Genomic DNA, 15,032 nt, shown 5'->3' on the forward strand with positions numbered 1-15,032 from the left:
GAGAAGAGCTCGATACATTGCATACCTGAGCCCCTTTCTGAGTTCTCGGAAGTCTTCAAGGAACAAATTCCCATCAGAGTCCCTCCAAACAGACCCGAGGATTGTGGCATAGACCTAATTCCACAGGCATTATTTCCCTTTGGAAGGATGTATCCACTATCTGTGTCCGAGAAGGCTGTGCTCAGAGACTACCTGGATGACAACCTAGCCAACGGTTTTATTAGACCCTCCAAATCCCCTGCAGGGGAGTCTCTGTTCTTTATACCCAAACGAGACACAAAGGAACTGCGACCCTGTATCGATTACAGGGGATTAAACAGGGTGACTATTAAACAGGGTGACTATTAAAGATCGCTACCCCATGCCTATAATCTCTGAAATCTTGACACCAAGACCGCCGGTCATCGCGGGGTGCGAGGTACTCTAGATCTTCTACAGAGATCATTCTTTTGGCTCAACATGAAGGCTGATACCCAGGCCTTTGTTCAATCTTGCATGGTATGTCTTCAGAGTAAGAATTCCACCTTGAAACCCTTGGGTTTACTACAACAGGAACCGGTCCCTCAGGGCCCCTGGAAATGCATCTCTACGGACTTTATTGTTGAGTTGCCTGCCTCCCGAGGCTGTACATGCATAATGGTTACGGTGGACACCTTCTCTAAACTCGCCCATTTCTCTCCATTGGCTAAGATTCTGTCAGCTTCAGTTATGGCCGAAGTCTTCCTCAAGGACATTTTTAGGTTGCATGGTTTTCCTCAAAAGATAGTCTCCAATAGGGGAAGCCAATATACATCCAGATTCTGGACTGCCCTGTGTGAGATATTGGGCATCGAAAGAGCTCTCTCGTCGGGATTCCATCCCCAGACTAACGGGCAGACCGAAAGACTGAATGCAACTTTAGAACAGTACCTGAGGTGTTTCTCCAATCAGCAACAGGACAACCGGGTGGACCTACTCCCAACCACAGAGTTTGCATAAAATAACGCAGTTCATTCTGCCACTGGGGTCAGTCCGTTCTTCTGTACCAACGGGTTCAATCCACAATCCATCATCCCAGACTTTTGGGACCAATCTAACATTCCTTCGTTGGAGACCACTCTTGGTCAGATCAAGGAAGCCCACAACTCGGCCCGTCAATGTTTGCAAAAGGCTAGCCAACGCTACAAGGAGCAGTCGGATAAACACAGGAAACAAGTACCAGCCTGGGATATAGGGTCTAAAGTCATGTTATCTACTATGTTCCTGCCTCGTTGGGTTCGCCCTTCAAAACTGTCACCTCGATATATTGGACCATTTGAGATCTCATCAAAGATTAATCCGGTGGCTTACCGTCTTAAGTTACCAAGGGAACTTAAGCGGATTCATCCGGTATTTCATTCATCCCTACTGCGCCCCTTTTTGTCCGATACCCGGAAGCAAGCACCCCCCAAGATATGGACTTTGCCTGATCCTGCCTCTGAGGAATATGAAGTGTCTCAGATACGAGACTCCAGGTATAATCGGGGATGTCTTGAGTACCTTGTACATTGGAAGGGTTATCCTTCCTCAGAGGATACCTGGGAACCTCATTTTCACATCCATTCTCCCCGATTGTTACGCAGGTTCCATCAACTTCGTCCTGGAAGGCCGGGAGGGAGAAGGCTCCGGAGGGGGCATCCTGTCACGGCCGCAAGCGGCTGGAGCCTGTGGAGAAGGTGGAAACGTGGACGCCATTAGATTGTGCCATCACGTTTTCTCCCTTCTGCCGGCCTCGGTCTAGTTGTTTTCAAGATGGTGGCCGCCGATCGTTTATCAACATTCAGCAGTCAGCATTCTGCGCGTTGCAACTGAGTTTTTCTCTGTTCTGTTGTGTGCGCTAGTTATTCCTTCTAGTTTCCCCCTTGTTGCCTTCTGCTCAGCGTCCCCGGGTTTCCGCTTCTCTCCTCATTTTTGGATTCCCCGGATTCGCTACTGCTTTCCTGCCTCCCGTTTTCACACTGGTTTGCTTGCCTCTCCCCCTTCTGCTCTCTGGTCCGCTCGGACTTCCCTATTCTCGCAAATCCTTCGATCTGTACATTGGTTTCTCCTTCATTCAGTTTCACCTACCTGTCTGTCGGATGCTTTGACCTTTCTGTTTTCGTATCCTCGGCTGAGGAAGTTTACTTGTGCTCCGGCAGTGTACCTCCGGTTTGGATCCAGGCTTGGTCGCTGTTCCCATCTCCCCGGCTGAGGAGACTCCAGTCGTCGCTTCGGATACAGCGGACTTCCATCACCTGCCACTGCTCTGGACCCAGGTTTTTTTTCCGTTCTACGGTTTTTCCCCTTTTCTGGCTGTCGCGGAGGGGAGCCTCGGTAGGTCTCTCTTTCACAGAGACCACGGTGGCTTCTTTCCGAGGCAGACCCTTCCTTCTAAAAAAGAAGAAGCCATACGTCAGACTTTCCCGCAGAAATAAGTCGGACTATTCCACGTCTTCAGGTGAAGAGGAGGAGGAAGGGAAGTCTGGGGAACACAGTAAGGCCAGTGAGTTTGAAGATATTACTGATCCTCTCGCAGACCCTGTAGATCACAGTGTCAGATTTGATACTTGACTACAGAGACAAGCCAAGCAGTTTGTCACAGCCGATGAGTTGAGGGGAGAGCCGATAAGAAACTGAATTGTGTTGAACAAAAGTAGCAAACAGGTAATTGAACAAAGTACAAAGAACAGTTAAAATGAGAGGGGGAAACCAGCTACAGAGGAGTCATGCACCACGTGGGTGCTAACTCAGGAACCTCTGGCCGATTACCCAATTGTTGAAACTACTGTTACCAGGAGGCCTTGGGAAAGGTGAGAAAGGGGTCAAAGTGTTCATACAGTAGTCTAGTGAAATCCTCTGTACAGTCGAAAGTCTTTGACTGGCAGATGATCCTGAAGCTAAGGGAAGGAAATCCTGCATCGTAAAGAATTGTTCAATGAATTGTGTGATTGACAAAGTTGGCAAGAGTGAACCCGACTGAGGTATGCCGATAAAGAGGGGGCGAAGCCAAAAATCCTGATAAATGGTGTGTTGACAGAGTGAACCCAGAAGAAGGATGTCCACAGTGAACTGTTTAAAACGACATTAAGATTTGTAAATGCCACAGATGAGATTGCGTTAAAAGCTGTAGTGAAACCGATGGAGGGAGGCAAACAGTTGAGAAGGATCTGAGCCTGGAAGAGGAGGATCCAGGGGTGAAAAATCATCACCCCCGGACATATGAATGCAACAGAGGAATCTTGTGAATATGAGCCAGAGTGAACCCGGCAGAGGGTGGCTGATATTCGAAAGGGGTCTGAGCCTGGAAGAGGGGGACCCAGGGGTGAGAAAGCATCATCCAAGTGCAAACAGAACCAGAACTTGTGTTTGTGTTTTTGTAAAAAGGAACTGTTTGAAGATCTGAAACCGGAAGATGGGGATACAGGGGTGAAAAGATATCACCCAAGGTACAAGCAGAAAGGAACTTTTGTTTATTATATTGGATACATCAGGTCCTCGGAGGCAAGAGACTTTTTTGTAGAAAAGAGACTTAACCACCGAAGGCCCTGATAGCTTAGAGCGGAACTGTTAGCTTGTGCTGGGAAAGCTCAAGCGTGTGCTGTGATCCGGAGTCCTGCCTTGTCCAGTGCTCAAAACGTGGGGAAGGGAGAACCCCGGCTAACCGCATCCTGACTTATTATTTGTGAACACTTTCTTTCCTGTGAATCCTATCCCACACTCTTTGTATTTAGCGTAAGGATTAGCAATAGGTTTTTCTTAGTATAGGCCTTTTTATTTGACAAGACGCCACTAGGACTGTCATGTATATTTGATAGTTGTAGCTTGCTCCCATCTTAGATTTAGGTTTAGATTAGGCGTTTTTCCAACCCGCATATACAGTTTAATAAACACCCTTGAAGTGTGATCAATTGCGTCTATCTTTACTGTTGCCACCATGAGTTCCTTACATAATTTCTTGGTTAGGAGTGAAAATACATTTCTAAAACAATTACTGGGACTCCCTTTGTATGCCCCTAAAATGCCTGTCTACTGTGAAAGAGGATGTACGCCCAAAGATTATTTGGTCACATTGAGACAGGTTCTGTATTGGTTGCTTTAGTGGTGTTAGCGGTTTACAAAGAATCTACGATTGATGTGAGAAAGTCCCATGATTCAGACATGTAAACAATATCCTGAATGAAATTGGTGCATCAGCACTATGGGCAAACCTCATATCGTTAATAAGAAAACTATTTCTCTAGTAAAAGAAAAATGTGCACGCCAGTACTGGGAGAAATCGCTGTATTTGCCCAATCTTTTTGAGTTATTTATCTGTTAAATACTCATTACATTTTGGGCTTGACCTTGTAGCGGATTTCTATACTAGACTTGTTCTTCTAATGATACTGTGGATAGGTGTACTACCAGTCGCAAGTCTTAAGAAAAAGTAGAGCCATGAATGCACAGATATTTGTTCGGCATGTATGGCAACGGTTGAAACTCTTCAAAATGCCTTGTTTTTGTGTCCAGTTTTCAATGACATTCTTAGGTCCTATTTAAGACGTTGCCAGAGGAACAATGGAATTATATACTTATCTTGTGCTCTTTCCTCTTGCTAGGCAATGTCCACAGCAGATTGTAGACTTGTCATTGCGTCATATATTTTATATGCTTGGCACAGAAGAACCAAATATCTTAAAAAGGACACATGATATTTGTATTATACAGAGTTGGATTGGATGCTCTTTCCTCGTGATACTTAGCATTTTATTGGACTTGCCCCACTATTGTACTCTCATAAATATTGAATTGTATATTTGTATGCTTTGATGGCGGTGGTGAAAATAAAGCTAAAATGAAATTAAATAAAACATTACATTTTGAAACAGAGGCGCAAAAGATTTAAAAACCACCTCTTCCTGCATGAACGTTGGATTCCAGCAACTCATAAACATGAATCCAACCTTTTAACAAGTCCTGTGCTACGGAAGGGCTGGTGCTGAAATTGCCTATAGGCTGTCCCAGCTAAGACACATGTGCACACTATCATTTTGGCATGGAGCGCTTATGAAGGGGGGTGGTCTGATTAGCAGACTCCATTTAAAAAACATAATTACCTGCTTTATACTAATAAAAATAAAAAAAAGCTAGGGCTTTCACACCCTCACAGATGGCAATCCATCACAGCAGAACTAGGTGTAATGGAGATTACCGGTAAGCAAGCACAACATTTCTGGTCACTTTCTCTTTGCACAACCACTCAATTTACCTCCACATTTAGTTTTTGCTCTGAGGCACTTGATTTAAAAAATCATGCATTGTATTGTCATGTGGGGGGAGAAAAAAAAGGTTAAATAGTAGGGTAGCAAAGATGACCTTTCAAATGTCCTGGCCATGGTCTTGCACACACATACAGCTGTAAAACTTTCGAAGTAGAAATTTGGATCATCAGATGGCTTGCGCCACTGGTGTGGTGTTGCGCCCTTTAAGAATGTGTGTCATGACTGACTGTCAATAAAAGGAGCCTCAGGTGGCACGTGCGCTAGAGCGGCGGCAGACTCAATGAATGGCACTTCCGTCTCACGTCACATTATTGGGCCTGCAGGCTGATGCTCTGTGATCACGGCCCTGCTACCCTGGCCTGCTGGTTGACGCTGAGGGACCACGGTACGGCAGCCCCACTGGTCTGGGTGCCCCCAGATCAGTATGTGTAACCTAGGTGCCCCCATGCCACGGTCCAGCTATGTGATCACAGCCCAGCTGCGAGCCCGAGAGCCCCCGGCCAATTAATGTCCGCCGTGTGACCACGGCAACTGTAAGTGTATGCTGGGTGACCCCAACAATGATCTGGCTGACCTGTGGGCCCATGAGGCAGGCCGCAACAATGGCAACTGAACATTGTGCTGGGTGCCCCCAGCACTGATGCGGACCGCCTGTGTGCCCATTGACCGCCCTCCAACAACTGCCCTCGGGCTGCTGCGCGCTTAACAAATACGAATAAATAAATAAATAAATTGGTGCCCTGGTGGGAAATTCCTAATAAATTCAGTTGGACTAGAAAAATATTTTTGGAGATACATGTGAGGAATGCCATATGAAATTAGGCAGGGAAAAGGTTAAGTGCTTCTAACTTGGATTGTGCCAGAATGTAAAGAATCAAAGAATTTTTAAATATTCAAAGTTTTAGGGGGCGTGGCATGGCGCTGGGAAGCGGGTCGCTCCATTAATGACGCTCGAGCCCCTTAGCAAGTATCTACTGGCGTATATGCAGGGAACAAAGGAAAGCTGCTTCTACAGCTCGCCCGTGCACACGAACGTGACACATGGTGCACAATGCAGCCTCTAGCAGGGCAGCAAGATCCCACGCCTCCCCGCATACCTTCAGCAACACAGACATGACCCTGCGGTATAAAGAAGAATATTGGGATATGTACGGGAAATAATCCCAACCCACTGTGGAAACAAAAGAAAGACTCACGGGGCAGGGCTATGGTCTTAGAGGACGGACTAAACTGGAAACGCGTACACTTTGCTCACATTTCAGGTGACTGCTCTCTATTAGGCTTCTTTGAGACGCGGCGGCCATCTTGGAACGGTTTGAGTGTTTCAGAAGCAGCCTGGCGGAGGCTAGGCCTCTGGTGCCCATTTCGACCCGTGCAAGGTGGTCTCCATGGAAACGGCGGGCTGCTCGGCCCAGACGGGAACCTGTCCGATGGGCCGCCGCGAGGGGCCTCGGTGCACGACGGGGGAGTCGTATCTCCACCACGGGCTGACCCCGTTGGCCCTGGTCATTCTGCTCTCGCTGCTCAGCCGCTTCCACCGCCTGCCCGAGCCAGCCCACGTCTGGTGAGTGGGGGGGTGGGGGAGTGGGTTCTTGCATATGCTCCACAACATTGGAGAGCAACTCAGCAATCTGTGTTCAAAACTGTTCGTAATGTAATTTAAGATGTTTTAGTGCATCTCTCCCCCTCGTAGTAGTTGGTCAGATACCTTTCCTTATTGTCATAACATTCTCTCGCATTCTGGGTTAGGACGTTTCTGATACTCTTATAATCAGGGCTTTAAGTGTGCCAGGGCTCAGCCCTGGCTGTCTCCAAATATGACCTACCCTTGAGCCAAGGCTCCCTGAACTGACATCGCCCACCAAATGTCTTTAAAAATATAAGTGGCTATACTGCTCTTTGACAGTCGATATGATTCTAAACATTACTGAAATTGACAACATCAGTTAAAGAAGTGTGAAATTAGGAAGTTTTCAACCAAGAGAGGGAAATTATAAGATAATACATTGTTTGATTTTTTTTTTGCCACACATTGTATTATCATTAGAATGCCATAAGTATGCAGGAATAGTGGGTTTCTTTCAGAAGAACTGTGGGATTGTATGTTGTCAAGGCATACATTAGTTAAAAAAAAATGATTAGTAGAGTTTGGCAATTAATAAAAGTTTGATTAGCAAACCGAACCATTTGATTAGCAAATTTGTACTAATATATGTCACCAGAAGTTATTTGTACCCAAGACAGGAAATGAGCAATAATACAGCCGTTTTGCATACTGCTGAAATAAGACCTTAGTCTTGCAAATTCTTTAAACTTCAGCTAGACCTGCAGGTCGGGTAACGTAGTTTACCTATTCCACATAAGATAAATGCACTCGACCCATAGCAACAGAGGACAACACATTTAAAATTTGATTTCTGTAAAATTATGCATGTCAATATAAACCCACTCTGTTCGGGACACTGCTGTCACTCGGAGGCCAGCCATACACAAAGAAACATTTATTTGACATTTTAATGCAAACAAAGTAAATGTTAAATAAAAGTTTCAACATGTCTTGTAAATGCTACTCACCCTTCATAAAATCTACCCAACTATGCGAGTGGGCAAAAAGACTTTGTGAGCCGTAGATTAGTGTCTGTAAAATGTTGGCTGCATGAATGATTCGAAGTGATCCGACCGCGACTGATTTTGCCGCGGCCGGAATGTTCGCATCAGAAAGGTGCGAACAACCAAAAGTTTGCACCTTTCTCATGCGAACACACTTACATACTACGGGGGCTGCAGGGGTTTCCCCCGCTCACTATACTGTAAAGTATAGTGAGCAGGGTGTTGCGGGGGACAACTCTGCAGCCCCTTTATATTTTTGCGAGAGTGCTGCAGGGGTGTCCCCCACAACACCCCGCTCACTATGCCACACAGTATGGTGAGCGGGGTTTTGCGGGGGACACCCCTGTAGTCTTTTATTATTTATTTATTTTTTTACTTACCTGCAATGCTACCACCAAAGGTTCGAACTTTTGGTGTTTGAACCTTTGGTGGTAGCATTTTTCAGGTCGTTTTGTACGGTCGGACATTTTTTTTTTGGTCCCATCGTACAAAAGCGCATGTAATTAAATAGTTATGATAATAAGGCTCAGAAAACAGTTTGGCCAGCTGTCTCCTGCGTGTGGTAATATATAATATAATCATAAAGCAAAGTGAGCTCTGGAGGCTAATTTGGTATTGCAGTAAATCTGTAGATGTATAGACTGGATGGAACGATTGGTCGCTACTTTGCATAAGCATCTAGTTCGCTTTGAGGATTCATCATGTAAGAGGAAATAAAGACTAAGCAGAGTGGATTGTGTAGCAGGCCGAGAACTTGACAAACTAGGTGGAATATTGTAGTTTGTGGTCATCTCACTTTCAGGGTACATGGTATAAAGCAAGATGGTGGTAATACAGCATGTCAAGGAGTATGGCTTTGCTCATGGGTCGCACACCAGTTGCAAGATGTATGCAACCTGCAGGTTACAGACCTAGGTTTGCCATCAAAAGCATTTTATCATGTACATTTCCAAAAGTGTTCACTCGTCAATATGATGCATCTTCCTCAACAAAATGAAATATAGTTGACACTAGACATTTAGATAAACTAACCTAAACTTTACTGTAAAGCATGAGATAATGCAGTGTTTTATAGTATTAATACAATAACAACTTACATTTTAGTAATGCAATTGCAGGACTGTCTTACAAAAAATATAAAGTTGACACATACTGGTCTTTGCCAGACACGATACAGAAAGCTTAATAAAAGTATCATCTCGATGTACTTCTGGTTCCCAATTTCAAAAAGAAATTCTTGCCTAGCACTCCCACAGATGCCTTTGGCACTTAAGAGTGAAGGAGATGATTACTGCTGCACTTCCTCTCCATTTGCACTTGAAGTGAACAGAGAAAATAGGCTGAAGAGAGCACCGAGGGCGAGAGAGGAATGCAGGGTGAGCTGTGCCTTCATTGAAGAGGGCAACTTAAATGGCTAACTCTGCTACACAACAGTGTCTATTTGATTAACAAACCTACAGAACTGCATAGCAAATTGCTATGCGACACTGTTTATTTTATGCCTTGGTTGTACTGACTCTTTTTTGATTTTCTGTTCTGTTTCATATTTGAATATGTTTATTTTGGTCAACATTTTTACACACAACCATGTTTAAATACATCTTTTAAAGTAGAACCTTTGCTTTTTCATTTCACAGATGTAAACTCGATTGGCTCTGTTCGTTCACTCCTTTAATTACACAGGCCACACCTCTTCTAAAGCTTTATAAGCTACTTGGGGTTTGCAACTGCGCAAGCTCCCTTTTAGTCGCTACCCCCAAATTTTACATCACGACACATTAGAGCCCCCCTCGATTTCTTATGCCACTTAAAGCACTGCTTACATGCCATTACAGCTATTCAAAAATATTGCAGATGTGTAATGTCTTCCCGTGACGGTAATCATACTTGAAATATATCGCACATCTGCATACAGAATTGGTTCGAGCTGTGTGATTAAGTGGTGCCATTGTCTACTCTACAGTATTTATTATGCCATATGTTCCATGGCGCTCTAGATGTTTTTTTTAACAACATTCAGTGCCGTGACCAGTCGGTAATATGTTAGAACAGCCAAGATATTTTGTTATGTCAATTCAGGGTGGCATGTATTATATTTGAAATTGTCCTACATATTCCATTGCATTCTTTTTCATGACATTCCAACCTGTTAGACGTACAATTGGACACACACTCTAGATGTACTGTGGCTTATGCCTCAGTGTGCATTTCTTTCTATGGCCATTACGACATTTAATTCAATATGTCAGAAGGGAGGGCTGTGCAACCTGCAGCTCTGCACCCCCGCCACTCTCCTTTGGGTGTTTTATTTCTATAGATACTAGTTGGCAGCTGTGGATGTATGCTAATTATTTAGCGCAAGCCTCTATCTTCTCTATGCATTGTCCCATGTCCCCCTCTACCCCCTCCCGCCACAATTGGTCGCCTTACCGTTACATCTGTACTGTACCTCTACTATTTTAAAGCACCCTTTTACCTGAGTGCCCTGTATTACTACTTCTATTAAGTGTTTCTGGTACAAGCACTCTTCTCCCCACATATGAAATCAAGTAAAAAATACAGCAAACGCCTAATTATCTGTCTTGAATGGGAACTCAGTGAGGACAGAGTATCGGACATGGTGGCTAACAAAATGTTTGTTATCCGGTCGGCATGGAGGTGGAAAAAAGAGCCAACAGTCCAGCTAATTTAGCTTCCCGGCCTTCTCTGTTATCTGGAGCCTTGGCTGTCCAGTATTGTCTTAACAGGAGTGCTACTATTACTGTCAGTGGTTAGTAGGGTGCCGGATAACCGGGCTTCTACTGTGCATGACTTTCACCGGCATTCCACACACTTGACCCTAAAGGCTTTGCTCGAGATTTTCCAAGTTCCACAATGTTTTATAAACTGATAATTCAATTAATAAGCTGTGATATAGTCCAAGAAATATGCCGTTACATGATTTTCTGAACTCCCTGGAAGTTAGGACAACAACATTATAAGTTTTGAAAGCTATCCTGTTCCTTTATGTTCAAACTATTGAAATATGTTTAGATACACACGGTTATGGTATTTTAATCTTTCCAATGCCTTTTTCTTCCACTGCCTTCTTGTTATTATTATTTTTTTAAATATATTTTTATTGTGATCATTGGGTAAAGAACAATTCCAGAGCAGTAATGCCTCATAACATTATTACTGAGCGGGATCAACTGAGAAAGATTTTAACTGTTTCATAAACACCCAAACACCTACCCTCTCCCGCCCTGGTTCCCCCCGTCCCCTATGTCCATTCAGTTCATATGATCGGGAAACAAAGCTCAGGGCTACGGACTGTTTCATTGTCTCTACCACAAGCAGGTCTGCAGCAGAACAGTTCCAACGTCTGAGAGGGAGCAACAGAGTGAAATTAGAAAGTGGAGCCAAGAGAGACGGAGCCTATATGGACAGGCATCAGTGGAGTTGCGTCCAGCTGGGTGGCAGTTCATGACGCTGGGGATGTTTGCCTCAGAAATTCAAGGAAAGGTATCCATTGGGCATCTATGTGTGCATGGGATTCCAAAATCAAGGTCGTAAGACTCTCCATATCATAGATTTCTTTGGCTTTTCGCAGCCAGTCTGCTTTAGTAGGTAGGGTGTTTGCCTTCCTTTTTATAGTCATGCAGACACGAGCCGCTAAGAGGAGGTTCCTGGGCATGTGAGGGAGGACTTGATGCTGTTCTTCGTCCTTCTCAACCCTGAAAAGAACTTTGTAGGGGGTAAGCTCTCTTTGAATACCCTCTATCTGGTGAATCCACCCAAGGATCTCTTTCCAAAACAATTGGATGCTAGGACATTCCCACCACTGATGCCAATAAGTACTGACTACGGTACACCCTCTCCAACAATACGGGGAGATGCCATCAAACATTTGGGCTAGGCGTTGGGGGGTGGGAGATTAGGTGCCATTGTGTCAGGATCCTGCAATTGCGCTTTTTTTTATATAGTCTTGCAATGGTTGATTTCCAGACTGCCCTGTATATGGCTTTCCAGCCCTCATGATGATCCTCCCACCCTGCCTTTGCGCGTGGTGGAGGCAGATGTCCTCTGTCTAGTAGCGCTAGGTACATTCTCGATATGAGGCCTTTCGTGCTTAATTGGGTGTTTAATATATTCTGGAAGGGGGTGAGTTGGCGCTGTAGTTGTCCCTTCCATCTCCCATCCGTGAGGACTCCTTTCAGTTGCAGGAATGGGGGGGTCTAATGGTTTGGCCCTGCTGTGCCGTCTCTACCTCCTCTTTGGTCAGGAAAACCCCCTCCCTCCACATCTGACTGGCCCGCACCAGCCCTTGTCCATATTGTGCTTGGAAGCGATTCGGGTCCACTATGAGGTCTCTAATGGGGGCAGCCCAGGGCCATCTTAAGCACTTTTGGGGCCCTGGGCACAGACATCTTTGGGGCCACCCTCCACCAAATCAAAGGAATTAAGGGATCAAGAATACTGGTCACGTCCCCCACCCGTCGCGCTCGCAACCTATAGGTTGATATGCTGTCTCGCAGCATAATAACATAATAAGCACGTTTACTCCCTTTAAGTCCCCTTACCATCTGCATTCTTGCTCTAATCAGAATGATAAACAGGTAGCATTTGAAGACCAACATTAACAGTCTACAAAGGGGTTTCGGTTCTAGTAAACAATTGGAAGGAAGGAGAACGCAACACATACCATAGCATGGATAGTGGAGGCAGAGTAAAAGCTACCAGGAAGGTGTCTTTATCCAGACAGTCAGAGATTAGAAGTGGGATATGGTTTTCAAATAGTGTTGCCATTAGATATCAAAGGAACAAATGCGATATAAATATGCTCACTGTTAACACAGTGAAACCATGAATAAGGCTTTTATGAAGATCATACCATGAGAAGGAAATCACTCGGAAGGACTGACAATTTTGAAAGGTTTAGGGACTGGCAATATTGAGAGGTTAGGCAATACAAGATTAAATGAGATGCCCAGGATCACACATTGGTTAAGGGGTGAAGTTGGGATTTGTGCCAACTCTGCAATTTCTGCATTTGAACACTTACTTTTCCAGTTCTTACCATGAACTAAAACAATCTCATTTTATCAAGAAACAGACTTGGAAAGTACACCAATCACATTACCAAACATGACAATTTTTAAACAAAATATTATAGAAGGTGTTATGCAAAATGGGAAGGATTCTAGCTTCCTTCTCTCCATCGTCAAGGGAGGTATATAAGAACCAGCATACCAATCGATGTGGTTTAACACATTTAATTTGGGTTTGTATTTTGTATTTTAAAGCTTTAAATACTTCCAAAACAATGGCTCGTGACATTTTCATTTATAAACATGCATACAACCCTTTGCCTTTTATCAAAAAGCAAACCATTTTTTGTGTCATACGAGCAGACCTTAAAATATGCTTGCCTGAGGCCTGCAACATTTGGTTTGCTCTCTTCTGTCTACCAACCCTTCCACCTAAATGGCCTACATAAGAAGAAAGATAAAGTAATGGGCTAAACGATACCAGCAGCATGCAAGAAGGCAAACCTCACAGAAGACAGCACAGTAATGCAAGATATATTAGATTATTTGACCAGGATCACTGTATCCACTGTTGGCAAATCCAGGATACAAGCATGAACGCTGTTGTTCCAGAGTCTCTTAGACTAACAGTTTATGCCATCGTTGGAGGCGATTGCCTAGGTTTTTCAACACCCCATGTGAATAAACCAAATTCTAGACCTTCACCATACAGATGACATGTTAGTTTTTATAGCGACACCTATCTGGTACAGATACATTGCTGATAATATCAGATGTTGTTCTGCAAAACCAAGTACATATGCATGCAGGTTTATAAACTTCAGGCATAGGAAAGGCTCAGCCAGCCTTGATGGAATGTGATATTCTAATTTTGCATATGAACACATATCTCTGCAATGGGTGCTTCACACACTGAGCTACCTTCTGAACCATCGTGGCACTCAATTTATCAATATGCATTTCACCATTGCCTATTGCACATGATCAACATATTTCCCACAGGAAGGAAAGAATGCTACAGAGTTGTGCCATAAGGAACACACAAACTATGTATACCACAGTGAACACAGAAAGCAATACATGATGAATTGATCAAGGCAGAATGCACTTTCCAAAACAGAAAGGCAATGGTTTAGAGCCTCAGCCGCACCCCATGAAATATCCTGATGTGTGCTATTTAATTAAGACTGCTGAACAATGGAATCTTACTTCTACATATCAGCTAGCATTGTGGGGCCCCCTCCAAGGTGGGGGCCCTGGGCAAGTGCCCCTTTTGCCCTCCCATAAAAACGTCTCTGGGGCAGCCCAGATACAACTAAGGGGGGGAAGGCCAAGTTGTGACTCCTGCCAAGTTTGGGTTTTTCAGGCACCATATGGACCATAGCACCTTCAAGACCGGGTGTTCTCGAGCTTTTTGTGAGATCGATCTGGCAGGGGCCCAAATCCACTCTTCCCAGGTTCACCACGGTGAAGAGGCCGTTTTCCAGATGGACCCACTGTTTGGTTGTTAACTCTCGAATGTGGTCTACCATATGCGTAATTGTGCTGCTCTATTATATACCAGGAGATGGGGGTATGCTAAGCCCCCCTTCTCTTTTGGGCGATTCAGTGTATTGTATGCGATTCTTGGTTTTTTCCAATCCCAAAGGAATGCTAACAACGCGCTGTTGGCCGTAGAAAGGAAGGGCTCTGGAAGAATCACTGGAAGGGATTGAAGCGGGAAAAGGAGCAGTTGCTGTACGTTCATTTTAATAGCTGTTAATTTACCCACAAATGAGAGTTTGAGCTTCCCCCAATTTAGTAGATTCTGTTGTATAGCAGCACAGAGTGGTTTGTTGTTGGTGTGAAATAATTCCTGCAGTTGTCTGGTTAGCGTTAACCAGATGTAGCGTAAGCCTTCTCGTGCTACTTTGAGGCCCCAGTTTGCTGGGTTTGCTGCTGCCGGTGTGGCGTCCACTATCAGGGGGAGGGCCACTGTTTTGTGCGGTTTATGCAGAATCCTGAGTGGGCTCCGTAGTTCTCTACCCGCTCTAGGAGGGCAGGGATCGACAGTGCGCGGTGAGTGACGTAGGCTAGTACATCATCTGTAAACAAGGCACGTTTATAGTGTCTGCCATATTTTTTGAGGCCCTGT

The 15,032-nt window shown here is 44.6% G+C and overlaps 2 protein-coding genes across 3 annotated transcripts in view; one reads left to right on the forward strand and one right to left on the reverse strand.

Annotated features, from left to right (window-relative positions):
* The window catches only part of GSTZ1 (glutathione S-transferase zeta 1), a 92,665-nt gene extending 86,226 nt beyond the window's left edge, over positions 1-6,439 (reverse strand). Inside the window, exon 1 of the mRNA XM_069638008.1 lies at positions 6,356-6,439. Coding sequence (XP_069494109.1) covers positions 6,356-6,373 — 18 coding nt within the window. The 5' untranslated portion in view covers positions 6,374-6,439. The remainder of the gene's footprint in view (positions 1-6,355) is intronic.
* Positions 6,440-6,497: 58 nt separating this feature from the next.
* Positions 6,498-15,032, forward strand: part of POMT2 (protein O-mannosyltransferase 2) — a 296,276-nt gene continuing 287,741 nt past the window's right edge. For both annotated transcript variants that reach the window (XM_069638005.1, XM_069638004.1), the window contains exon 1: positions 6,498-6,822. In XM_069638005.1, coding sequence (XP_069494106.1) covers positions 6,647-6,822 — 176 coding nt within the window. In that variant the 5' untranslated portion in view covers positions 6,498-6,646. The remainder of the gene's footprint in view (positions 6,823-15,032) is intronic.

This window comes from Ambystoma mexicanum, chromosome 14, assembly GCF_040938575.1.
Source record: "Ambystoma mexicanum isolate Mex_15411 chromosome 14, UKY_AmexF1_1, whole genome shotgun sequence".
NCBI classification, from domain to species: domain Eukaryota; kingdom Metazoa; phylum Chordata; class Amphibia; order Caudata; family Ambystomatidae; genus Ambystoma; species Ambystoma mexicanum.